Source organism: Anguilla anguilla, chromosome 2 (assembly GCF_013347855.1).
Source record: "Anguilla anguilla isolate fAngAng1 chromosome 2, fAngAng1.pri, whole genome shotgun sequence".
Classification (NCBI taxonomy): domain Eukaryota; kingdom Metazoa; phylum Chordata; class Actinopteri; order Anguilliformes; family Anguillidae; genus Anguilla; species Anguilla anguilla.
Genome location: NC_049202.1, coordinates 36,299,015 through 36,325,156, shown reverse-complemented (window position 1 = coordinate 36,325,156; position 26,142 = coordinate 36,299,015). Strand labels below are relative to the sequence as shown.

The 26,142-nt window shown below is 40.9% G+C and overlaps 1 protein-coding gene across 8 annotated transcripts in view; it reads right to left on the bottom strand.

Moving 5' to 3' along the window:
* stat3 (signal transducer and activator of transcription 3 (acute-phase response factor)) overlaps nt 1-20,523 on the bottom strand; it is a 28,870-nt gene extending 8,347 nt beyond the window's left edge. For 4 of the 8 annotated variants that reach the window (XM_035405023.1, XM_035405024.1, XM_035405025.1 and 1 more), the window contains exons 1-16: nt 20,217-20,523; nt 13,889-14,038; nt 10,451-10,694; nt 9,853-9,945; nt 9,476-9,557; nt 9,183-9,280; nt 8,599-8,750; nt 7,284-7,442; nt 4,171-4,263; nt 3,947-4,006; nt 3,709-3,732; nt 3,490-3,583; nt 2,971-3,018; nt 2,553-2,636; nt 1,221-1,319; nt 751-886 (exon numbers count right to left, since the gene is read on the bottom strand). In XM_035405023.1, coding sequence (XP_035260914.1) covers nt 751-886; nt 1,221-1,319; nt 2,553-2,636; nt 2,971-3,018; nt 3,490-3,583; nt 3,709-3,732; nt 3,947-4,006; nt 4,171-4,263; nt 7,284-7,442; nt 8,599-8,750; nt 9,183-9,280; nt 9,476-9,557; nt 9,853-9,945; nt 10,451-10,694; nt 13,889-14,016 — 1,594 coding nt within the window. In that variant the 5' untranslated portion in view covers nt 14,017-14,038; nt 20,217-20,523. The remainder of the gene's footprint in view (nt 1-750; nt 887-1,220; nt 1,320-2,552; nt 2,637-2,970; nt 3,019-3,489; nt 3,584-3,708; nt 3,733-3,946; nt 4,007-4,170; nt 4,264-7,283; nt 7,443-8,598; nt 8,751-9,182; nt 9,281-9,475; nt 9,558-9,852; nt 9,946-10,450; nt 10,695-13,888; nt 14,039-20,216) is intronic. The other 4 variants (XM_035405027.1, XM_035405029.1, XM_035405030.1 and 1 more) reach the window with 2 other exon arrangements.
* Between the last annotated feature and the right edge of the window lie 5,619 nt (nt 20,524-26,142).

Sequence of the window (26,142 nt, the reverse complement as noted above, 5' to 3'; positions counted from 1 at the left end):
CACAGTTCACAGTGTAGGACCACAGTCACAGTGAGAGTGTAGGAGCACAATCGCAGTCACAGCGTAGGAGCACAGTCGCAGTCACAGTGTAGGAGCACAGTCACAGTGCACAAGCACAATCGCAGTCACAGCGTAGGAGCACAGTCGCAGTCACAGTGTAGGAGCACAGTCACAGTGCACGAGCACAGTCGCAGTGTAGGAGCACAGTCGCAGTCACAGTATAAGAGCGCAGTCGCAATCACAGTGTAGGGGCACAGTCGCAGTCACAGTGTAAGAGCACAGTCACAGTTCACAGTGTAGGACCACAGTCACAGTGAGAGTGTAGGAGCACAATCGCAGTCACAGCGTAGGAGCACAGTCGCAGTCACAGTGTAGGAGCACAGTCACAGTGAGAGTGTAGGAGCACAGTCACAGTTCACAGTGTAGGAGCACAGTCGCAGTCACAGTATAAGAGCACAGTTGCAGTCATAGTGTAGGAGCACAACCGCAGTCACAGTGTAGGAGCACAGTCGCAGTCACAGTATAAGAGCACAGTTGCAGTCACAGTGTAGGAGCACAACTGCAGTCACAGTATAAGAGCACAGTCGCAGTCACAGTGTAGGAGCACAGTCGCAGTCAGTGTAGGAGCACAGTCGCAGTCACAGTGTAGGAGCACAACCGCAGTCACAGTGTAGGAGCACAGTCGCAGTCACAGTATAGGAGCACAGTCGCAGATTGTGGGGTGAACGCAGAGGCGCCATCCCTCCTCACCCAGCAGCTTCTCGGCCAGAGTAGTCAGCTGTTCCAGGGTCAGGCCTCTCTTGGTGGTGGAGGAGAACTGCCAGGTCAGAACCTCAGCCACCTGGTCCCAAGTAGCCACTGGTGGCTTAGTGAAAAAGTTGATGTTCTAATTGGAGGGAGGGGGGGGGGGGGGGGGGGGGTGGGGGTAGAATTGAACACCAAATGTTCAGCGCCAACCATTTCATTAAATTTCCACTAGAAACCTGTTAGAGACCATTAACATTACCCACTATGCACTTCTTGTAACAGCTATACAATATATAACACCTTTAATTTAAACACCTTTGCTCTATGGAAGAAAACATCATGTTCTGATAAATTATGACCGGATGTAATTCATATTCAAACATTTTATGATTCACTATCCACATTACACAGCACATTAGAAGGGAAATTCAACATTACTATTTGAAGATAGCCACCAGGGGGCGGTATGTTACCTTGGGATGGTTGGTGAGCATGTTGTACCACAGGATAGAGGCCCAGGCATTTGGCATCTGACAAATGTTGGAGATCACAACCACAGGGAGGGAGTGTGCCTAGAGAAGGGAATACACATTCACTGCCAATCCTTACTCTTGTGCTGTCAATCTCCAAACAAGGACACTCAATGCAGTGACAGAAAATACATGTACACAGAACACAAATAGATGGCAGCCATATTTCAAATATGGGTGGGGGGGGAGAGGGCCTGGCATGATCTGCTAAAGGACTCCACACAATTGGGAATCCTGACTGTGTTGTTGCCTGGTGGGCAGCACCCCAAAGCTGTGCGTGTATTGGCCATGGAGCCACTCGAGGAGGGAGAGAGAGATTCAAGTGGCAGGGTATTCCTGGCTCATTACACAACTCCTCTGGCTAGCAGCACTCATTCTACCTGTGCCAGCCTAAAGGGCAGCTCAGCTGGTTAACGACAGCGTAAAAAAAGAAGAGCCAGCAGGCTACACGTGTCTGGGGGGACATGCGTGTCTCGTCTGCACTCTCCAGAATTAATGGCGGTGGTGAGACGAAATTTGGCCATTCTAAATTTGCAGAAAGCATGTGCTCCACAGAATATATATGAGGAAAATTTTGTAATGGTAAGGACTCAAACTCTGGAATAATATATCTTTAAAGAAAAGACCAAAGCTTAGCCCTCAGAAACATCGCTGTTATATGATAAGAAATAACAGCAATATTTAGTTAAGGAATTTGATGGTGATAAAGAATCAGCAAAGAGCGTAATTGATGGGCTCATTTTCCTTTGTGCGATAATTGATTGGATTTCCATGCAGCTGTGTTGATAAGGAAAAGAGCAATGTTTCGCAGAGCACATTTAATTTCACACCTCTTAATTCATTTAATCCCTCCCACGCCAGAGGGAAGTTGATTCCCGACGGCACTGAAGGAACATGCCAGAGGTGAGGAGGACAAACTAATGTGGATTAGTGCAGTTGATCAGAGAAAAGAACACCCTCGAGTGGCATTAGGACATCTCTGGAGGAACCCATAATGAGAAAATGGCCTCTTAAAACAACCTGTGTGCCTCTAATTCTCTAATAATACTCAACTGCATGCAAATTTGAATGTGGCCGTGAAATCCCCTCACTGTTGCCTGAATGTGGGACTGCATATGCTTGGGGTAATTGCTATTCAGGTGGCGCATTGAGTAACAGCACGTTCAATGCTATGTTGAAAACAAACTCATCATCTGGAGTGTTTTGACAGAGGTATTCAAGTGCTCGGTGAACTGTTCCACTTTTAGAAACCGGTAGAGCCTGCCTCTGGCGTACCTCCAGGTCGATCTTCAGGCCTTGGTGGTAGACCTCTGTCTCAAAGGTGATGAGGTGGAGCTCTTCTGTCACAATCAGCGAGGCCTAGGAATCGGGAGAGAGTCAGGGGTCAGAGCCAGTGGTCACACCAATTCACATTATTTACAAATCCGGCTTCTTGACTGACAGCCGGTAAGAATTAAAAGAGACTGGCACAACATCACAGGGATTTAGCAGACGCTCCTTTCCAAAGTGACTCTTTAACATTTTTCCATATTTGTGTACCTTGCCCAAGGGTACAATAGCAGTTGTACTACCCTAGAATCAAAGACTCAATATTTATATTTTAAACACAATATGAACAAACTGCATTAAAGATACTAATGACAGAACCTGCACGCTGGACTTGTAAACTTGTATTTTTACAGTAAATACTCACGTCACTGTTGGTCCTGCCTCCACTCCCACACCTCTGCTCCCTCAGGGTCTGCAGTGGACAAATAGACCATCAGCAAAAATAACAGCAGTACTGACCACAGAGGCCTGTTATTAGCAGAGCTGTGGCATCAACACTTACAGCAGTACTGACCACAGAGGCCCATTATTACCAGAGCTGTAGCATCAACAACACTTACCACAGTACTGACCACAGAGGCCTGTTATTACCAGCACTGTAGCAACAACAACACTTACAGCAGTACTGACCACAGAGGCCCATTATTACCAGAGCTGTAGCATCAACAACACTTACAGCAGTACTGACCACAGAGGCCTGTTATTAGAAGAGCTGTAGCATCAACACTTACAACAGTACTGACCACAGAGGCCTGTTTTTAGCAAGTGTAGCATCAACAATACTAACAGCAGTACTGACCACAGAGGCCTGTTGTTAGTAATGCTGTGGCATCAACAGCACTAACAGCAGTACTGACCAGAGAGGTCTGTTATTAGCACTCACCAAGTGTTTGAACTCTGCAGACAAACTGCCATTGTTAGACTCCTCCATGTTCATCACCTTGGTGTTGGTTCCCAGGATGTTAAATTTGCGGGACCTAGAACATCAATGGTATTAAAAAGGAATTTTAAAAAATCAAGAAAACCTTCTTTCACCTTTGTCAGGATTTATCACATCCAAACCAAATCCTCAGTCAGGATCCAGGACAGGGAACTCACTTACCCCCGCAGCGAATCCCCCGATTCTCTGCAAAAACAATTACGTCCAATTAGTTGACAGGCTCATGATTTCAAGGCAGAACAAACAGGCTTCTGTTCCTTAGTCTGTCAGTTCTTACAGACTGTGCTCAGATAATGCTCAAAGGGGACATGAGTCTGAGCAATGAAAGCTTTCAGCTCTTTCATACAGAACTTCCTGGTCCTTTGAAAGTGACTTAAAAATAAACACATTTGAAACTCACTTGTCAATGCACACTTTGATTTTCAGCTGGTAATTCAGTTCTGGAAATTTTACTAGTAACCTGAAAACAAGAGAAACAAAGAATCCAGTTCAGAACAAAATCAATATATGACCCTATAGAAAAAATCCACAAAACTGCAACCATTCACGCACTAATGCCTTCTGCTGTCTGACCAATGAAGGTCCAGACAGGTTAAATGTCCTGCGGTGGTGTGACTTGCTCACCTGACTTTGTTGGTGAACTGCACGCCAGTCTTGATGACCAGAGGCCTGTCTGGGTGCATGGGCATGCAGGGCTGGCGCTCCACCACGAAGGCACTGCAATGCCAAATACACGGGCCATGTAACACACTGATACACATCACGCTATACGTACTGTATGGTCAATGAACACCTTTTAACAATGTATAAACACAAAAAGCTTGGTTATTGCAAAGAATAGTTGCGATCCAAGATACAGTATACAGTCCGCTCCAAAAGTATTGGAACAGCAAGGCCAATTCCTTTGTTTTTGCAATACACTGAATACATTTGGGGTTGAGATAAAAAGATGAACATGAGACAAGAGTTCAGAATTTCAGCTTTTATTTCCTGGTATTTGCACCTAGATGTGTTAAACTACTTAGGACATAGCACCTTTGGTATCAGACCACCCAATTTTTAGGTGAGCAGAAGTATTGGAACAGAGAGTATTTAAGTAAATGAAAGCAAATAACACTTAATATTTGATAGCATATCTCTTGCTTGCAATAACTGCATCAAGCCTGCGACCCATTGACATCACCAAACTGTTGCATTCTTCTTTTGTGATGCTTTTCCAGGCTTTTACTGCAGCCTCTTTCAGTTGTTGTTTGTTTCGGGGGGTTTTTCCCTTCAATCTCCTCTTCAGGAGGTGAAATGCATGCTCAATTGGGTTAAGGCCTGGTGATTGACTTGGCCAGTCTAAAACCTTCCACTTTTTCTCCCTAATGAAATCCTTTGTTGTGTTGGCAGTGTGTTTTGGGTCATTGTCTTGCTGCATGATGAAGTTCCTCCAAATTAGTTTGGACGCATTTCTCCGTAAGTTGGCAGACAGAATGTTTTTGTAGACTTCTGAATTCATCCTGCTGCTACCATCATGAGTTACATCATCAATAAAGATTAGTGAGCCCACTCCAGAAGCAGCCATGCAAGCCCAAGCCATGACACTTCCTCCACCGTGCTTCACAGATGAGCTTATATGTTTTGGATCATGAGCAGATCCCTTCTTTCTCCACACTTTGGCCTTTCCATCACTTTGGTAGAGGTTAATCTTGGTCTCATCAGTCCATAAAACTTTGTTCCAGAACTTTTGTGGCTCATCTCTGTACTTCTTTGCAAATTGTAATCTCGTCTTCCGATTCTTGCTACTGATGAGTGGTTTGCATCTTGTGGTATAGCCTCTATATTGCTGCTCTCTAAGTCTTCTTCAAACAGTTGATTGAGATACCTTCACCCCTGTCCTGTGGAGATTGTTTGTGATGTCACTGACTGATGTTTTGAGGTTTTTCTTCACAGCTTTCACAATGTTTCTGTCATCAACTGCTGTTGTTTTCCTTGGTCGACCTGTTCGATATCTGTTTCTCAGTACGCCAGCGGTTTCTTTCTTTTTCAGGACATTCCAGGTTGTCGTACAAGTTATCCCCAATGCTTGTGCAATGGCTCTGATCGATTTCCCCTCTTTTCTAAGCTTGCTTTTCTCCCAAAGACAGCTCTCTGGTCTTCATGTTAGTTTATCTTTTACAACACAAATGCAGTTTTCACAGGCAAAACCCAAGGCTAAAACCAAGAGTAGACATTCAGAACTATTTATTGTTTAACCAATCAATCTAACAGGACACATCTGGGCAACAAGAAACACCTGTCAGTCACATGTTCCAATACTTTTGCTCACCTAAAAATTGGGTTGTCTGATACAAAAGGTGATATGTTCTAAGTTGTTTAACAAATCTAGATAAAAATACCAGGAAATAAAAGCTGAAATTCGGATCTGTCATCTCATGTACATCTTTTGACCTCAAAATCAATTGTCTTCAGTGTATAGCAAAAACAAAGGAATTGACCTTGCTGTTCCAATACTTTTGGAGGGGACTGTATGGGTAACTGAAGAAAAACATGTTTTCCACATACAAAAATGGCAACCTATGTCTGGATTGTAAGATTCAATATTAATTTAATAGGCCTCAATATTTTTCATTTTTATCGGCATGTATGCATATATGAATGTATGAACAGTATTTATTTTACAATCACTATTTATTTTAAGTTGCAAATATACAAGAACTTGTACTGTACATTTTGTAAAATGTAAAACTTTACAACCAAGTATAAACATATCCTGGCTGGAGTATAAGTATTCATCAGTAGTTTGAAGTTTGAATGACCGCATTGTCTTCAGACGGTAAGATGAAAAAACACAGGGCCAAGTCTATTCGATGTTTGGCTGACGTAGCTAAATGTCCAATGGGGAAATGTATACGTTGTGGGCCTGGAGCATTTGTAATGATGTAATCAGCAGGAGAAGAAAGTAGAAGAAGGAAAAAATGCAAAATCCCCTAAGTTTGGGGCTTTATTTTCTTCACTTCTAGTGAAGTTGCTTGTGAATTCTGTCTGTTGACATGATGTCAGAAGAAACAGAAATTAATGAGAAAAAGGGCTGAGAGTATGTGGTCATTGTGGTTATTTTTGTAGGAAACTTTGAAAAGTGCCGAACTCTCAGTGCTGTATAGGTATGATAAATGTGGCCCTGCGTGGCAAACCTGCCATCCCAATTAGGTTGACATTATAAGCTTGCAAGACAAGTTTGCAAGACACAATAGCTGGTTTGTCCATGGCCAAATAAAGGCACTTGTCTTTGATTGTGCTTTCAAGAAATCTTCATGTACAGGCTTCGTATTCTTTAAAATGTTCAGTACTTTGGGACACCTTGGCGTAAAACGCGATTTATAAAAATAAAATTTATTGGGTTATGTCCATGCAAGTCACATGAAAGGACGAGTGGGGAAAAATGTTGATGGCTTGTTTCCAAAAACGTGCGCATACACACATCATTTCTAGCATGATTTCAGAAATAGATTGAGGTTCATTTTTCTATTTTTTACTTCCGGGAGAACTTATCATTTGCAAGCATCTCTGCATGTGCGTGCAAACCCGAGAGATTCTCAGAAGTTCCGGGAACCCGGTGTCGTCTAGATTCAAGTGGCCAAAACAAAGAACTGGAACTGACAGTGTTTCAGCATAATAGGGAAGTAGATAACGATCTGGTAATGGGTGGGTGGTTATACACTGCATGTGGATGGGGAGGCGAGTGGGACGCCCACCTCTTCATGAGGTTCCTGAAGATGTCGACGATCTTTTCCTCCAGGGCGGGCCGGTGCTGGATGATGGGGTCCCCCTTGTAGGACACTTTCTGCTGCAGCTCCTCCAGCTTCTTTATCTGCTGCCGGATTTGCAGCTGGGACTCTGCCAAGGATGTTATCCTGGGAGGGGACAAGGTCAGGGCTTTAGTCCAACCACAGCACAGGCGAACAAAGCTATTGCTATCTGGCTGTTAGAAACAGGTTCATAATGAAGTGCACTGGATATAACAGTAATTAACTATGATTCTTGCAATGACTCTTACAATATACGATGCATATATGTGCACCGTATATGCTCTGGAAAAAGCTCTTGTGGACAGATGAGACTTGTATCAGAGTGATTCCAAGAGCAAAGTGTGGAGGCCAAAGGGAACTGCCCAAGGTCCAAAGCACCCCACCTCATCTGTGAAACATGGTGGTGAAACATGTATGGCTGCCACAGATTTTGCCTCATGTGTGTTCTGTGATGATGTAAGTGCTGATAGCAGCTGCAGAATGAATTCTGAAGTGTACAGAGGCATCTAATTGGCTGTGCAGGCCTGGCAGAGCACCACCAGAGAAGAAACATAGCATCAGGTGATGTCTATGGGTTACAAACTTAAAGCAGTCATTGCATGCAAAGGATATGCAACAAAGTACTAAACATGACAAATTTCAACTGCGTAACATTAATATGTCCCAAACCTTATGTATACAAAGTGCTCTAATTTCTACATGGTGGAACCTAACTGTATAATACCCTTAAATAAAAGCTGAGAATCTGAACTTTAACCATATGTGAATTATCATACAAGTCTAAAATAGTGGAGTAGAGTAAAATCGAGAAAATATATGTCTTTGTCCCAAACATTATGGAGCTCATTGTATATGCTGAGATGAGACGAAAATTTAATTGCCATGCAAAAGCATTATATCTGATGCATACACTGGCAGGCCAGTACTGTGAAGTGACATTGCGAAGTAGCTGGAGTAGATCAGAAATATTAGTTCCTCTTTAAAAATGTCATTTTATAAGGCACTGAGGAAATAAATTGTGAAAAAATGTCTGAATGCTTTTGCAAGCCACTGTTTCTTAAATGTCTGAACAAACAACAGTTATTTGAAAAAAACCCTGTGTGTCAAATAATCTTGTGTTCATACATAATAAAGAAACAACAGTTTTCCACCTGTGAGTGAATGTGCATACATCACATTCTGCCTTGGTTTACACAGAGCGACTTATTAGCTACATCAAAAATGAGAATTCTGATTTAGGGGAAAGGTGATCGTACAGTACCAGGTCTCCAGACGGTCCAAGCAGGTGTTGGGTGTTCCTCCGATGCAGGCTATCTGCTGCCTCCTTTTCCAATCGGCCAGCTCCTCCTCAGTCAGGTTCTTCTGCACAAACTCCATGGCCGACAGCAGTCCCGCCATCTCTGTCACAATTTGCTGCCAAGAGAGAGCGCAGTCAGTGCCTGTTTGCATCTGGGTTTCCATACTCCACATATTTTTACAGATGGGGGAACTTCTATTAGTTCAGCTGCACATGCTGGAAGATCAGAGTCTTGCAAGCAAAGTAACAGCAGGTATCAAAGGAGCAAAAGAAGATAGCAGGACCCTATGTGTTCCTTTGTTCCCAATGGGAAGGGCTTGAACTTAAACAAGCGGTGCTGATAAAAAGACATTTCTGATGTACAAATCTTCCCTAAATAATGATGCTTTATGCAGAACATTGCAAAAAAAAGGGAATGGTGGACAATGAAGTAGAATGAAAATGATATATAACAAATATAAATACAAGTATACATTCTTTTACAGATCTGAGGAAAAAAGGTACACTAAAGCTTTATGTGAAATTAGTAGTATTTGCGAATGACCTACCCTTCTGAGCTGGTCCAGGGCAGTGAGCATCTGTTCTAGCTGGGCCATCTTCTGCCTGGTGGCTGCCTGGTTGTTCCCGTTCAGTTCCTGCGGCACCTCTGCATAATAGGAACAGATTCACTTTGTGGATGCAAGTATCTGCTCTCTAAATGCGCTCAGCAAGCATAGAGGCCAACCGTCGCTAAGAGAGTCTCATTCATCTCATTACAGCAATGAGACAGTTATGCAATTTATAATGAGGGTATACAGTAGGAGTATTAGGATGTCTTGAATGGCCTACAGTATGACCTTACCTCCTTGGCTTTTCAGAGTCTTGTAGTTGAAGTCAAAGTCATCCTGTAGGTTCTCTAGCATTTTCATCTTCTGTTCCATGTCCTGAGGAGAGTGACAGAAACAGCACAGTGTGTTTCCTGTCAACAGCAGATATGACAGGACAGCCAACAGTCCAAAAGGGACAGAAATCCATTCAGCTAATGCCAGAACAGAGTGTATCTATCAGCACTAAAAACCACCAAGGCCCTTGACAGCTACAAAGAGGAAGCTCGCCCACCTTGGAAATGTGAGTGCCTGTGCCACTGCTGTGGAAAGACACACGGGTAAATGAGCCTGAGGCGAGCGCGCTCAGACGCAAGTGCAGGCGGGTCAGCCCTCACACCCAGGGAATCCTCACCTGCACTCTCTTCCTCACATCCTGCAGGTTGTGCTCCAGCATCTGCTGCTTCTCTGTCACCACTGCCCCTGATGGGTGGGTCACCTGCCCGTCCTGCAGGGGGGGAATGGAGGATTATAGCTAGTCTTAAGGATGTAAATTTAGAGACGTTCCCTAACACTGAATGCGCTCTTTTTCATGTGTGTGCTTTAATGTGCTGTCGACAGGGTCGTTTCATAAGTGAATTTCGCAACACATGAATGAAATTAGCGTGGCGAAATTAGTATGACGAAATGGCATTCTGTGCACTGCAGAAAGCTAACAGGCAGCTTAGAGACTAAACTTTTTGTACGCTGCTGAGCTTCTGGCCTAGCTACATCGAGAAAAGTATCCCTTCTTGAGCAATGGCACTGCATACGGTCTGAAAAAAAGCTCTGTCTTGGATAAAATGGGGGGGCTTCTCTCATTGTTTGGGTAACTCAGCCAGCTTCAAGGTCAACCAGTGGCTTTATCTGTCATTTGAATAACCAATTTCTGCACTGGGAGTATTGCTGGGACCAGCCTGATTTAAACTGACATAACAAAACGATTACAATGAACTGAAAGCTAGGCCCAGTACCTGCGAGGTGGAGGTGGCCGACTGCAGCAGCCTCTGCTCCTCCCACAGGCAGCGGGCCACAATGCGGGCGATCTCCATGGGCTTCTCCAGGTACTTGCTCTGCAGGTGCTGCTTGATGCGCCGCAGGTTGTGCTGGTACAGCACGTTGTTCTCCTGCAGGAAGCGGCTGTACTGCTGGTCGATCTCCCCCAGGAGGTTGTGGAACACCAGCGTGGCATGGGACTCTTGGTTAGCTGCGTAGGCCCTGAACATAGGGGGAAAAGACATTACAGTGATGGCATGAAGTTTTTGAACTTCTCTTCTGCAAGTGGAAGTGAAAGAACCATGTGGTCTTCAAAATTCCTGTTAAATTCTAAGTTGTTATGTACAGCACTCTCTATCCCAGTGGATCTCAAATTCAGTCCTGGGGGACCCCCGTGTATGCTTGTTAAAATTCTGGGATGGCTGTTGAGGTTGGAATGAAAACCAGCATACACAGGGGTCCCCCAGGACTGAGTCTGAGAACCACTTCTCTATCCAAAGGTACCTGAGTTGCATGAATGAGAAGGTTGGTATAACAAGTTGAAGTTGGGGATAACACAGAACTGGAAAAACTTAAATTCTTTTACACAAACAACTTTCAGTCTTTGATTTCATGACAAACATAATATTGGCCTATAACATGAACTTCCCAGAAACAAAATCTTCATTAAAATACTGAATAAGAAAAGATAGAGATAAAATGTACATTGTGGAATATGTAACAATGTCCATGTGAAGTCAAGCTTGATTGAAAGCTTCACAAGAGCAGAACAAATTGGCCAAACAGTAGAGTCAGTAACATATTCTAAACGTAGACAGTGATCCTAACTTTGCAGATAAGACATTATTTACTACAATATATAGCAGAATCTGTGTTACATTTCTTTAGAATATTATTAATAATATCTCCAGGTCTGTCTTCAAAATAATAAATACATCCCCCGAGACAGGAATTGTCCCTGAGGCTTTCAAAACTGCAGTCGTGAAGCCTCTACTGAAGAAATCTAACTGAAACAGTGTGGTACTGAGTAACTTCAGACGCATATCAAATCTGCCTTTTATATGTAAGAGAAAGAAGTTTTTAACCAAATCAGCAACTTTCTGAATAAAAACAATACCCTAGAGGAATTTCAGTCAGTTCCCAGAGCCAACCATATCACAGAGTCTGCTCAGACCAAAACAGTCAATCATCTAAGACTTAGTAGTGATGCAAACAGTCTTTTTAGATACAGAATCAGTGCAGCAATTGATACAATTGACCACAATAGCCTCATAAGATCATCTAGAGAACTGGGCTGGCTGCTGGAAATTTGTTAGCCTGTGTCAGATAGGTACAACATACTCTTTGTTTTTTCACATGTAAGCTGTCTTGGTCTTTTTTCCATTTACATGCTTTCGCTAGGTGGGCTCATCAGAGAGTAAATTGTTAATTTCCATAGCTACGCTAATGACACACAATTATATCTCTCTGTTGAATGACACAAATACACAAAGTTCTTTATTTTCTGGCATATCTTCCATCAATAACTGGGAGTAGGGAGTAACTGAAATACTGAAATTCTTTTACTTGGTCCAGACTTATTCCATAAATAAGGTGACAAAGACAGCTTTCTGTCATCTCAAACACATTGCTGAGGTACAATCTTTTTCAGGAGGCGTGATGGTGAAAAACTTAAAATGTACCTAACGCAATGCCATTTTTTCTGGGCTGCCCAAAAGATCTATTAATAGTTAACGGCTCATACAGAATGGCGCTGCTGGTCTTCTCAGCAAAGCAAAGCAATGGGAGCATATCACTCCAGTTTTAGCTTCCCTACACAGGCTCCCAGTGGCATCCAGGATAGATTCCTCCTGCATGTCTACAAAGCACTCAATGGCTCAGGCCCAACGTTTATCACAGATTCCATGGCTCCTTATGATCCTGCACGAGCCCTCTGTGCAGTCATCTGATGCTGGCTTGTTGGCCTCTCGATACCACAGCACGAAGAAAAAGATTGGGGCATCCACCTTCTTAAATTATACCCCCAGGCTGTGGAACACCCCAGGGCTGTTAGAGGGGCAAATTCATTGGATACTTTTATGCACCAGCTAAAGACTCATCTTTTTCATTTAGCTTTAAATTATTTATTTATTTGTATTAAAATGACTCTTTGAAGATATACATCTATTTAACATATAATGTTTTACATTTCATGGTCTTATGTCATTGTGATTTGCACGATCAGCCTGCAAATTAGCCAGCTCTCGTTTGTTGACTGTTGCTTGCCTGCCTGTGTTTTCATGTGCCTATGTTTAGTTTGTTATTATTGATGTATTTTGTGCTTTTATCTTCTAGCCCACCTCCCCTTCCCTTAAGTGGCTTTTTTTTCTTGTCAGGCCGCCATTGTAAATAAGAATTTGTTCTTAATGACTTGCCTGGTGAAATAAATAAAATAAAAGCTCTTCTTCTGTGTATTCCGGCTTGAATCGATAGGGCACAACAATCCCATGATCAAAAACAAAATCTCCTTTGTCCTCAGACATTTTTGGTTTCGTTAGCTAGTAGTCATACAGCACTATTTCTATGACCAACCTAATGTTATTGTCTGCAGGTATGCCCACATCAGATGTCGTGCAATGATATGCATCCTCAGTTCGACACTAAACTGCCTGGGTCTACTTCCTGCATTGGTAAAGGAAAACAACAAAACAGCGTAAAATATTAACATAATGAATTAACTAATCGAAATGAAGGGCGACACATTCATTAGAAGGACAATATCAGTCATGAGAAGCAGAAGTGTTATAAAGCGAAATTCCCCTTTAAATTGGAAGTTTTTGAAATACGTACCCTGCCCACGTAAATAACAGCTGTTCATGGCCAGCTCATACGCAGTGAAACTGAAGATGAACCACCTATTACCGAGTTACACAGGTGCATATCTCAAATGAGAATACACATGCAGTATCTCTGACGCCTTTAAGTAACACGTAGCAGAGAATAGGTAATCCACATGAACTGCATGTGAAGTTTCAACAAAACAATGAACAAATCCCTCATTTCGGAATTTTTTTTCCTGGACTCAGTTGTTCATACTGGTTGTATCCAGGGCACGATTGCAAACTGAGCCAAAACAACCTGGACTTTAGCCCCAGTTCAGCCCAGATTTCAGGGTTCAGAGCAGAGGGCGATTGTGGTTTCACAAAATGCACCGTGAAAAGGACAAACTCCAAGATGGAGCAGACTGAAAATGCCCTGAAATTCCCAAAATTATTATCGGGCCCTATTCGCACATACACAGAGATAGAAGAGTGTAGACCTTTCCTCAGTTCAGCTATCCAACTTTTTCAGTGAAGCACATACTAAGGTGACTTGCTAGTAAGTAGAATATCTATAGGGGCAGCACGATATGAACCCAGACCTTTCACTGTACCTACCAGTCTTGGCTCTCAATCCAGGGGGCAAGGAACTGCCGCAACTCCATGGGGAAGCTGTCGCTGTACAGGTGGTACAGCTGCTCAAGGTACCTGGTGTCCAGCTGCTGCAACTGATTCCACTGGGCCATCCTGACTGGCACCTTCTGAACCCTGTACAGAAACACAGGAAGACACGGAGGTCTCAGAAAAACAGTACTTACAATGCATGGGGGACACTGCAGAAATGGGACGGGCCAAAAAATGTTTGGGAAACTGTTGTTTTGGACTGTCCCATCTCAGCAAAAAAAATGAAGGTTGAAAAATGACAGTATAAATATATTTATACATTAGGGAGAATCCGTATGTTCATATTGTTGTTGTGATACTAGCTAACTACTCAAATATGGATATATCCTATGCCCCATTTTCCTAACTTACAGTATATATAAATGCAAAAAACTTGCAAGAGGAAGAACTACAACACAAGAGTTAGTCAAAAGGGTGATAAACTAACTTTTGATCAAATTCTTTGTATAAGAAAAGACACAAGAAACAACACTATTTTATTAGAAGATCCAAAACATTTATAATAGAAGACAGTTCTAAAGAAGTTTAAAGAAGCACTGAAGCACTGAGAGAGAGAGAAAGAGGGAGAGAGAGAGAGAGAGACTGTGCAGACTCAACCCACACACCATATTCTGAGCACTATGTCCAGTGTACACATTGTGAATGGGCAAGACCAACAGTGTGAGCCAGCATTGACAGATAAATGATACCCCACCCAGTCTACCATGTAGCACAGGAACGTCCTCTTTAATTAAAACAAAAGCTCAATCAAGACATGGATACAGAAGTGTGACTTCACAGGACTTTGTAAGGAGATGGCCAACCCATTGTTTCTCAATGACATGGCAAGCAAGAGTCCACAAGTGTGTTTACACAACATTGAGATCTGAGATGTGCCCGACTATAAGCATCAAATGAAGGAAAAGGTTTGATAAATCCACCTTAACAAAAGATAACACATTAAATGTGTGTGCTACTGGATAGAGCAGTCAGTGAGTCATAAAGTGGATCGATGGATGGATGCTACTGGTTAGCTGATTTCTCCCTCCAAAATATGTTAGGCTATTTGCCATCAAGATATCTGCACTACAATATGCATTACACCCTACAGCTATTTTGAATTATACTGCATGTCAAAGGCTTTGGAAATATGAACGAAAACATAGTGCAGATTTTATGACTGACAGATACACTCACAAAGCTCTGGTCTTGCTAGCACTGTTTTCATTACTCAAACAGTACCAGGCATCCAGGCCTCATCTTCAGTGTTTCAGTCCAGAAAAGGGGTTCTGTGTCTGATGTCCATGACAAGAAGGCAAGACTTATCACCTTCTGGCAGCCTATGTGCTCTACGGCCCCATCAGAACATGTGGTGACAGAATGTGTTTAAGCACGGCTAACACAGATGTGGTGATAGCTTTGGATCCTTCATATCCTGAAGGTGTGAGGGGAAGAAAACTTTCATGCAAAAAAATTGAGAGTAAGAACACCTGAGCTGCCCTGAATACCAGAAAATGAGGAATACAACATAACACGCCTGCTAAGGCCCTCAAAGAGACTCTATGAATGGACAAATATTTCCCTAAACAACAGCACAGCTCCAGGTTAAGAGCAATAGGTTTAGTCTGATGTTCTTCACAGACATTTGCCTGAGAAAGTTAGCCATTAAATATTTAGTCCTGGGCAATGTATTTTTCAGTAGGGTTGAGAATACTGAAAACTGTAAGCTGTGCTCTGGTCTGGAATCTTTCTTTAGAAGAATAGCAACCCATGAGCATCTACCCAGCGGAGGAGCTTTACCAAAGTTCAGGGGCAAACCATACAGCCAAGATCAATTCCAGTCCATGCCAACAGCAACTGTGGCCAGGAGTGCATAACTGGCTATCTACCATATTTTTGGCATAAATAGTTTTGTGTACTCATGTCCAGTTCATGCATTTGCCAGTAGAAACATGTTCTCTGTAAACACTAAATTGCTCACCACCAACATAACTAGCTATCACCCAAAAAACAATGAATTTGCAATACAGATGGCTCGAGCTAAAATCAATGGTAAAGACAATAGCACATTCGGGTAGGAAACAGTAATATTATGGCAACCCTTGTTAGGTGGATTGCAGATTTAGTACATCCTGAATTCTCTCTGTTGGAAGTGCACAGATTCTGCCAAGTGTCATCGCAGGGTGAAGCCATTTCCTTTTTTGGGTTTGGAGCTGTTAGGAACAGTAACATTAGCTAAAAGTGGACATTTGCCCAATCACCCACTCTTATTCTTCCAGTCAGACTAGTCTCTGGTGTTATGAATCATAAACAGAGAAAAGCACAGAGGACAGGAAAGCCCATGTGAATCAGCTCAGCTACTGAAAGGGTTAGGCAGGGAGAAGGCGTTTAAAACCACCAACTAGGTCTGTGATCAATAACAAATTTCCATGACCAGGCAAGTTCTCCAGAGTGAGACTAGCTGAGTAAAAACTGGAGTGCTCAAAACATAGTTTCATGTAAAAATTTAATTTAATAGAAGAGCCAGACCAAAGTGTCAATGTGACAAGCATCTTCTTCAGAGGTTAATGAGCAAGCGAGCTAGCTCAGTGTCTACCCTCTCGGTTTTTTTCCCCATTCCTGTTCAGTTACAGTAAGAGATCACAATAAAACCCCATCTTGTAAACTGAATGGATAGTTGCCTCCACATCTGTCTTGCTAACCTAGCACCCGTGCAGTCCTCGGGCGCACCAGGGATAATCCTGAAGCAATGTCATGGGTCTACGGTGTTTCAAGCCATATGCACATTGGTGTTGAAAAATGTAAAAAAAAAATGTAACGCAAAATACAAATTCTAGAGACACATAGCATGCCATATTAAGAATGGTCAGATATCATCTGCTTGTATTTTATCCTCTATTATAAAGAAGGCATGAGTAGGGAATGAGCACTTGGGAGCTCAAATGCTTACAGTTTATGCTTATGCGATGTTAACAAAGGGAACAAATTAAAGCTTCTCTTTTTGTGATAACACTTCTAACCCCTGGTACACCGTCTTCTGGATCAATATTCAAGACATATTCCATGAAACACCCAAAGCTGTACCGAAGATTAGCAATCAATTTCTGACTGTGTGATCTTCTCATAATGGTGGTTCCTATATTCCATGCCATTCTAGTCTAACAGGAAGTTTTGACCTACGGGAATATGTCAAGAATGAGAACAATCAAGTCACCAGCTATATTCTTAAAACTTCCTTCTTCCTGGATGACCTGAATACATCAAAGAGCATTGACTATGCACTCTTTATCATCTGATGTACTTAGGACTAATTCACTATGTAACAATACACCCATATCACACCTCCATTTCCAATAACATGATACACAATACTTTGAAAACAAGGAACTCATTTTTTTTACAATGGGTCTGTATGGTGGCCATGGAATAGGCCTTCATTGTCTCTTAAACTATAGCAGGAGGGCAGTGATGTGTCTATATGTCATTCTTCATGCAATGTGAAAAAAACAAACATTAGGCAACTGTATGTTTTGAAAATACTGTATATAGTTAAGACACAGACTGCTTGCCTTTTATACAGCATGACAGCTGCCAGCCTGCAGTGATCAGGACCCACCCTTTGCCTTAACCTACTTCCTCAAAGAAGCATACCTGGCCATTCAGGTAGGGTAACAATGAATACAAAAAAATAAATAATCCTTCCTGCTTTAGTCATGCTGAAGATATTTTTATAATTGTTCAGGATACGCACGTTCAGCAAAAGATCAAATTGCAAAAGATCAAAAGCAACCAGAAGTTCAGTCACTTCAAGCTTACCCTGCATGCTTTGTTTATCTTTTAGAAATGGAAGAATTTTGAGAACAGAATTATGTTAGGCAAATACTTTTCAGTATATTTTCTGTGTACGTTGTAACTAATTGCCTCCATTGGATAAACAAGCATCCTCCAGCATCCTCGTACACATCATAAATGTCTGTATGATACACACATGCACACAAGTTCACACAAATCTCAATTTCAGTTCAAGCAGATTCTCAGAATTACACTTTGCCAATACTTATGCTGGGTGACGATAATGCCATAAGCCCATCAGCCCATAGCTGGTCTAATACTGCATAATTCTAAGCTGCCTTAGATATGAGCTACATCTCACGAAATGTGATTAAACAAAACAAGATATGGGTAGAGAAAGTGGCGTAAGCCAGAAATAAAGTTATGTCAGTGATTTCCTTATAATGCAAGCCGCTGGCATTATATTTTAGTGGTCTTTGTCACCTGCCAAATAAAACATTTACTACCCATTTGCATAAATAATACATCGTTTCATTTTGGTGACGCATCTGAAAAATACTGCAGTTTATGTGAGAGACAAGTTGGTTTCAGTTTTAAGCACTGACAAGACGACAAAAGTAGCGCATAGACGGACTGCCTCCACATCAAACACAAGGCCAGAGGACACCCACAACATACGTTTGAAACTACAATGTAAGAAGACAAGAGAAACGTGGATTTACCAAATGTCTACACTCTGTAAATACTGTAAACTTAATGTCCACAAACTGTAAAAATAAGAGCACAATCTTGGCTCCACCTCCACTCAAAGCATTCGTTAGCCATCGAACGGGTACATCTCGCATCAGGAGAGAGGTTACTAGAGCGGACTGCATTATGCCAATGAGGAAAAGTCTGCCTGGTCAGTTAGAGGGTTAGGAGAGTGGAACTCAATTCCAACTCACCTCAAAGAACTCAATACCTTCAGGTCTTTTAGCCATCACTTAAAACTATGGATGATTAAAATACAAACCTGTCAGCACTGAAATGTCACATGTCCTATGCTTCTGTGTCATGTCAGTATGTCTGTGTACCCTCTAACCCTCTAACATCTGTTGTTGCTTGTGTTGACCACCTTTTTTAAATAACTGTGTGTGTGTTTTTTTCTTTTTCTTTGCTCTGTATGTTTTACTGTTTACCTTTATCTTTTATCTTTTTAGGAAGCCTTTTTATAACACTTTGGCCAGGGACTACAGATGAAAAAGAGCCTTTTGGCTAAATCTGGCATATTTACATTTGTTGTTGGTTAATATGCACTGTCCCTTCTTAAATAAACTAAATAAATAAATAAAATAAAAATAAATTTACAGCAGTACAGCAAGGATTTCCATGGGGCTCGCTCCATATCAACAGATGAAGCAATGTTGCAGGATGAAATGACTGTGCACAAAGGAGTAGAGTTAAGTCTAAAACTATTGACCGTGAATCAGTGGAGAACTAATTCTGTTCTAGTCAATGAAAATGAACTGAAATGTGCATTACAAACTCTACAACTCACGGCAGCTCAGCTTCACACGGCTTACGGTTCCAGATAATGCATAGGACCCTTCGTATTACAGTTTTATATATAAATTAATGACACCGTTATCGGTCTCTCATGATCTTTGAAAAGTCAACATGATGTTTGTAAGCTACGGTATCACTGATTCGGAAGCAGGAATTTCCCTAGACCACACACGTGCATATACTCAGAAATCAACACAGGTACTAGCCTAAGTCTCAGAGCTGTTGCCTATCTGTTGGTACAAACCAGACATCCCACTTCAAAGAGAAATTAAAAAAGAGAGTTAGGTTGCCTCCCGCATTTTGAACATTTCAGAGCCAGTCATTTTCCACAGAGCTGGCCTTTCGAGATGAGTACAGCCTATAGTTTTAAGAGTACTATCAGAAATTCCGTTCTCCTCGAGTCATTATCATCTTTCACGTGAGTCGCAGTAGAGACAATAATTTCTCCAGTGTATAGGTATACGTTTTTTTTCTTCGTCTTCAAAATATTCAGCTGAAATTCTATTATAACTGATCACAACATTAGACGATATTCCCAGTGAGGTATTCTTTCATATGTAAACTAAGTGCATCGGTATGACAGCTCTCATCCATTCACAATATGACAGTATAGTGCAAATAGATTGTTTTGGCTTTGTAAATAGGTATCAAGTCGGTAACAACTATAGAAAATAAAATAAAAGCAGTACAAGAGCTAGCAAAAGATAAACTGTTTGGAAAGTATCGTTGCAATATAGCCAGCTAGCATATGTTAGGCTACATCTTTACTTGACACAAACAATCTAGTATTTGGCAGCATGTGAGATTAAACCAATCACATTAACAAGGTGTTAAGTAACAACATTAAACAACAACTACAATCCGCATTAAACACATTTCGCAATAGTAACTACATTGTCAGACTGTAGCTAGCAAACTACAAACTAATTGCCAGAAATAAACTTACCGTTCTCTCTTGAAATTCCCGTCTGATGAACTATTCTACAGTACCTCCAAAACCAGGAGACGTGAATATACGGTCTGATTAAATGAGACTATATAACTTCTGTCAATTAATAGGCCTATATCTAGAACCTCTTCGAAAAATATGACTTTACGACACCCTCACTGTCGCAAGCACACGGAACAACCGAACGAATACTGAAAAAATCATAGACAGCTCGACAACGCAATGGTTTTACAGAACGGACCCTGTCTAATAAATAAATCATTACTCTTTGAGAGGTAAGCCAATCGGTGATTGAAACAAACCAGAAAGGTATGGTTTGAGAGAAAAAGAGGTGTGTCTTGTGCACTGTTTACTGCTTACGCCCCCGTCGCTGTTCCGAGAAAATACTACTCCCTCTTCTTAAAATGAAATCTGCCCTTGATAATGCGATTATACAGAGGGAGGGGTATTTTCTTTTAGAATAGCAAGGCTGGAAGTCATCTGAATTACCGGCAGAGTTTACGTCACCAGCAGTTTTTAATAAGAGAAATGTAAACTGTGGCGATGTTCTTGACTGCGTCCGAACGCACAGATTTCCAGGAATAATAAGCAAAATACGGACGAGCAGATCGAGGTCCATTCAACTGAATAGATAACGTTGAGCTTTAAAGTTGGACTTCGAAAGCTCTTGAAATTCCCCCAATTTGAAAAACAGTAGAGCGCATATCATAGCCCATGAGCGCTTTCCTGAAAACACCACAGATGTAGTGAACTTTGGAGCTGGTCAGTTCAGTGTAGTGTAATGTATCACTTAGCTTGATGTGTGACAATGTGATAAATAGGTAACCTAAATACTGCTTAAAATACTCTTATACATACAGAAAGTCTTTTATTTTTCTCATTACTTTCATATATGATCAAATTTTAAGACATGTTTTCAAGATTATTTTTACTTGTTTTATGACAGATGTGTAGAAATTTTTCTAAGAGAACGCTTTACAATTATTACAATATTGCTTTCCCAAAATATATACTTACATTAAGACTCAGAATTTTACTGCATTCATTTTCATACCAACAGATCAATGAAGTGAATGGCAAAGGCTTTAACGCTCTTAGAGTTGCTAGCAGGGCACTGAACATTTTCCACCATGTCAAAGTAAAACAAAGGCTGTTTGCAGGTTGTTAGACAGGCAAATGAACTACATCACTTGGCATCAATACATATGTCAGCCTCAAAAATATGCATTCTACTCAATATAGCCACAGTCTATTCCTTATTGTAAGTAAAATTTGCCAGCAAATGTACCTTTTAGTTGTTTGTTTCTAACAAGGACACTATGCAGGCGGCATGTGCTTTGGGTCATAGTGCATACTTGTCTGTGGTCTGCTGAATTCTGTGTAAAGCAAATGTTCATGACTGGTCATTCCAAAATGGGAGGGAAAAAAGGATACTCATGGATTCAAATAAATGAAAGCATAGATTTTTGAGTTTGTTCATTACCTGGTGCAATGTCTCATTCTTAGTCCATAGATGAAATGAAAATCACCACTTTAGATGACAAGTGCAATGAAAGAGTATCTTGCTATAAATACCTGGCTTGATGATAATCTTGGTTTTAAATTTCATACAGGTAAATTATTTTAAAAACTGAGGACAAAGTTAGGTTTCTATTTCAGGAATAATATTTCAGTTAAATCAAGAGGAAACTCATTTTCGCTACTTTTAAAATTATTATTATTTTTACCCATTTTAGACTGTGGAGACATACTTTACATGCACGCTTCCTCCTGTACTTTACATGCCTTGGACACAGTTTACCATAGTGATTTGTGCTTCATTTCAGGTGCTAAATCATTAACCCATCATTGTCTGCTATATAAATTGTCTGAGATGACCTCATTACATCTGGTATATATTACAAAACATTTACAAAACAATAATTGGTCTACTTCCTTCATACCTCAGCTGTCTACTAATTAGAAATACACATAGCCATCACCTCCGCTCTAGTGATGTGATACTCTTTAAAGTCCCTCAAGACATTTGAGAAATTACTTTCAATTGCTAACTTAAAACATGTAATTGTTAGAGCTGTGTCTGAAATATGCTCTTGTTGTTAACCTCTGCTCTACTTTTTAATTACTGTTACACTGCGGTCTCTTTACCCATTTGAAGTTTGTAGCTTGCTTGTCTACTGTCTTGTTTGACTTTGTAACATTGTGTTTTATGTCAGGCACCCTTTGCAAAAGGTAGTTTGTTAGATAAAGGTTAAATTAAATAAAAATGTGGCTGGCTCGTAAAAATTAACTTTGTATTTTAAACCTTTTAATTTCAATGCATGTTAGTATTACTGATACAACACATTTTATTCAACTGAGCTCTGTCCTAAATGAAAACACTGCCACATTTGGCACATTTAAGAAAATGCCAATGGCCATGGATTATTCAAATTCATTACCATCCTTGTTCATCAAACAACTAAATAACAACCAGTTGAGACCGGTGATTATTTTAAAGTCCCTGTGCAGCGTCCCTTTTCTTATATTTAAATTGTTCCCTTAGTTACTAAATTACAATATATATGTATTTTTTCTACTCATTAGACTTTGAAAAGATAAAAAATCTGCTTTGATGTAAAACCTGAATTTGTATAGAAGACTGAAGACTGGCTAGGCGTGTCAGTTCTGTCCTAATTATTTATGCATTCACTTTTGATTGACAGCCCGGCCGCTCACTCCCACTGACCTGGGTCAGCGCTCACTCCACGTAACGTCAGTTGTCAGCTAGTTATCATACGACCGTAATAATAGATGACGAATACAGCAATAACAGCATTAGAAATATTGAGCCGTATATGCATGAGCCCATCACTTACAGCCTACAATATAGGACCCTAACGTTATAGGATAACCTACGTTAGCGCATAACATTATCGATTGGTTTTTTTGCGGCAGTAACGTTATAACATCTGGAGTTAAGAATTAAGAAACGTTATACTCGCCAGCTAACGTTAGTTATATTTACACAAGATAAGTACAGCTCATTGCTACATTAGCAAAATTATCAATAGCCAGGCAGCAAGTAAATAGCCAGACAGCAAGTAAATTGGGGAGATGAGGTTAACGGTAGCGACCTTATAGTTCGTAGGCTTGATTCCATTAATAGAAGAGCCAGAACGTCATCTAGCCCTTTAAATTCATGATTAGAGCCTCCTCTTTTCCAAGTTCAGGAGCTTCCACTGAGTAAGACATCATACGGTGTTTACACCCTCATCTATCTACAAATGCATATGTCTCAAAACTGTGGTCCTGGAGAGCCACAGGGCCTGCTGGTTTTTGTTTTCACATAAAAATCAACAACCAATTCAGACCCAGGTGAGGTGAGGTAACTGTGATGTAAACTCCTTTAATTGGCCGATGAAGGCTTTACAACATAACAGAATAACAGAAGAGACAAAAAAGAGGTCCATTGTCCCCCATGTAATTTGCGGTTGAGAGTCTGTGTTTATTTCATTGATACATAGAACAGTTTAGAAAGAGGTGTGAAATCTTCCGCAGTAGTTGCAAAGGCAGTATAAGGATAAAATCAATGTGTACTGTAGGGAGAATTTAAAATTAATTGATTGCAGGTTAACAATTCCTTAAAAGACTCATTTTGTCTATCGCTTCAATCTTTGAATCTTTTATATTCAAACCCCTATCTGTGTTGTCTAACTACTGTACATTTACAAGAACTTTAACTTCTGCTAAAATTTTAAAGCCTAATGTCCTGTAAATGGTTGCATATTTAAATATTGGCTCTGCAAATATGACAACTCGTGTTACAGACATATGGCTCGTGGAGTATCTGCCGATGTCATGTTTTCCCCTCTGTCACATCCAACAACACGAAAATTCCTGTCATCTTAAAATGTCACAGAAGATGATTTTTAGAGATAGGCCGAAAGGCTGAATGTGAATCAGGTTGCTTTTATTGAGATATTAGTGGTTAGGCAATGTGGCATTATATGATACAGAAAGCAAATGGCATTGTTTGGGCTACATTACATACAGTATAAGCACATAACACTTAAAATATGTGGTCAGTGTGGATGGATTTTGTACACCCTCTGTATTTCCCCAAAGGGCTCTATGAATCACAAATATATGACATTTCCTTTTTGTTTGTTGTGGCTGCAGATAGTTTATATAAAGAAATGTGCACAAACAAAAATGGAATAGCCCACTGTTGTGAAATCAACAGCATTGAACAGACAGGACAAAGGGAATGAGCTATGTCCCAATCACAGCAAGAACCCTTCTCTTACCATGTACAGCTGAAGGGAGGCATCATAAACCAGATTATGTGCAGTTACTATGTCAATATTAACTCAAATAAGGCTATTATAACAAAGATGGTTGTTTTTTGAGATAATACAACCAGGCTCAAAAAAAAAAAGTCAATAAAGTTTTCATCCTCAGAGATGCACCCCTATATTTGTTGGATTGGTCAAGCTTTAAAGGGGAAGTTCACTAAAAAATAAAATAAAGCTTACATTTCCACTTACCTGGAGTGTTCTCTATGTGTCTGTAAATATGGAGGTTTATTCAGGTTGAAGATTCAGTCACATATTATGGTTTCATGTTGCCAGGTCTTCCATGAATGGTGGATAGACAGGGAACATGTTAATCTTTACATATTTACATCAATCTTGAGCAGATTGTGTACTGTAAAACTCTATGTTGCTACTATTGCTCTACTGTAAAAGCAGTGAAAAAAGCTTTTGCTGTTATTAAAGTGAATTGATGCTGCATTGCTATATATAGCAGTGATTCACAAGTACACATACAAGTGTATGCCTAAAAATTTAAACGATAAAAAAATGCAACAAAGTGATTTGCCGTTCTATTGTGATAGCATTTTATTTGCGGTAACTTCAGTAATACGCAAAGCCTTTGCCTCTTTGCTTTTTGGAGGCATCGATATACTTCTGCCCTCACAAGCCCTCTCTGCTTCCTCCAGAATCTGCAGCAATCCCTTTGTTGTCCCCACCTTTAGATCTTCAGTCTCTCTGCCTCGCTGACAATATTACATCACTTAAACTGGATCACACCCCATAAACATATCTTTCTACCCAACAACTTATCTAGGGCTAACATGGGAGTTAGGGAGAAACTTAGATAACCCTCATTCCTCTCACCATGTATTTGTTGTTTTCCCACAAGGTGTGAATCTTGCATGACCAACTTCCTCTTTGGCACTGACCACAGCTTGGGAGGGGAGCTGGATCGTCCACTCTTTCTCTCTGTAACATGTGAGCTGAGTGAAACGGTCCTCATGCTGTATATAAGCTTCACACTATTTGTTTGTGACTGTCCTTCTTCTGGAAGCCCTTGTTTGGGGGACACTGTGCTGTTGGAGATGCCTTCTTTACAATCAGACATTAAACCAAGGTGCTGACGCACTGCGGTCATTAAAGACCCCATGACTCTTTTCGCAAAAAGTAGGGGGTTTCCCCAGTGTCCTGGCTAAATTCCCAACCTGGTACTCTCAAACTTGCCACCTAATCATCCCCTGATTTAATTGGCTAAAAATGTTCTCTCCCTCTCCACATTAACTAATTTGTGGTGAGTGTTCTGGCGCAAAATGGCTGCTGTGCATCACCCAGGTGGGAGCTACACATTGGTTGTGGCTGAGGTGAGTTCCCACTCATTACTGTAAAGCACTTTGAGCGTTCAGAAAAGTGCTATATAAATGCAATGATTCATTCTATACAGCTCCAACGTGCCTCCTGTGTGATGTAAATGGAGCTGCTCTGCACAGCCCAAACCTGCTTCAACGAACCAACACACCTTGTTTGACAGGCCAAGAAACACCTTTTTCATATCGAGTGATGCCATGACGTAATCTTTGGCAGTTTCCCGCAACTCAAACGCACAATATTAGACTGCACAATCATTA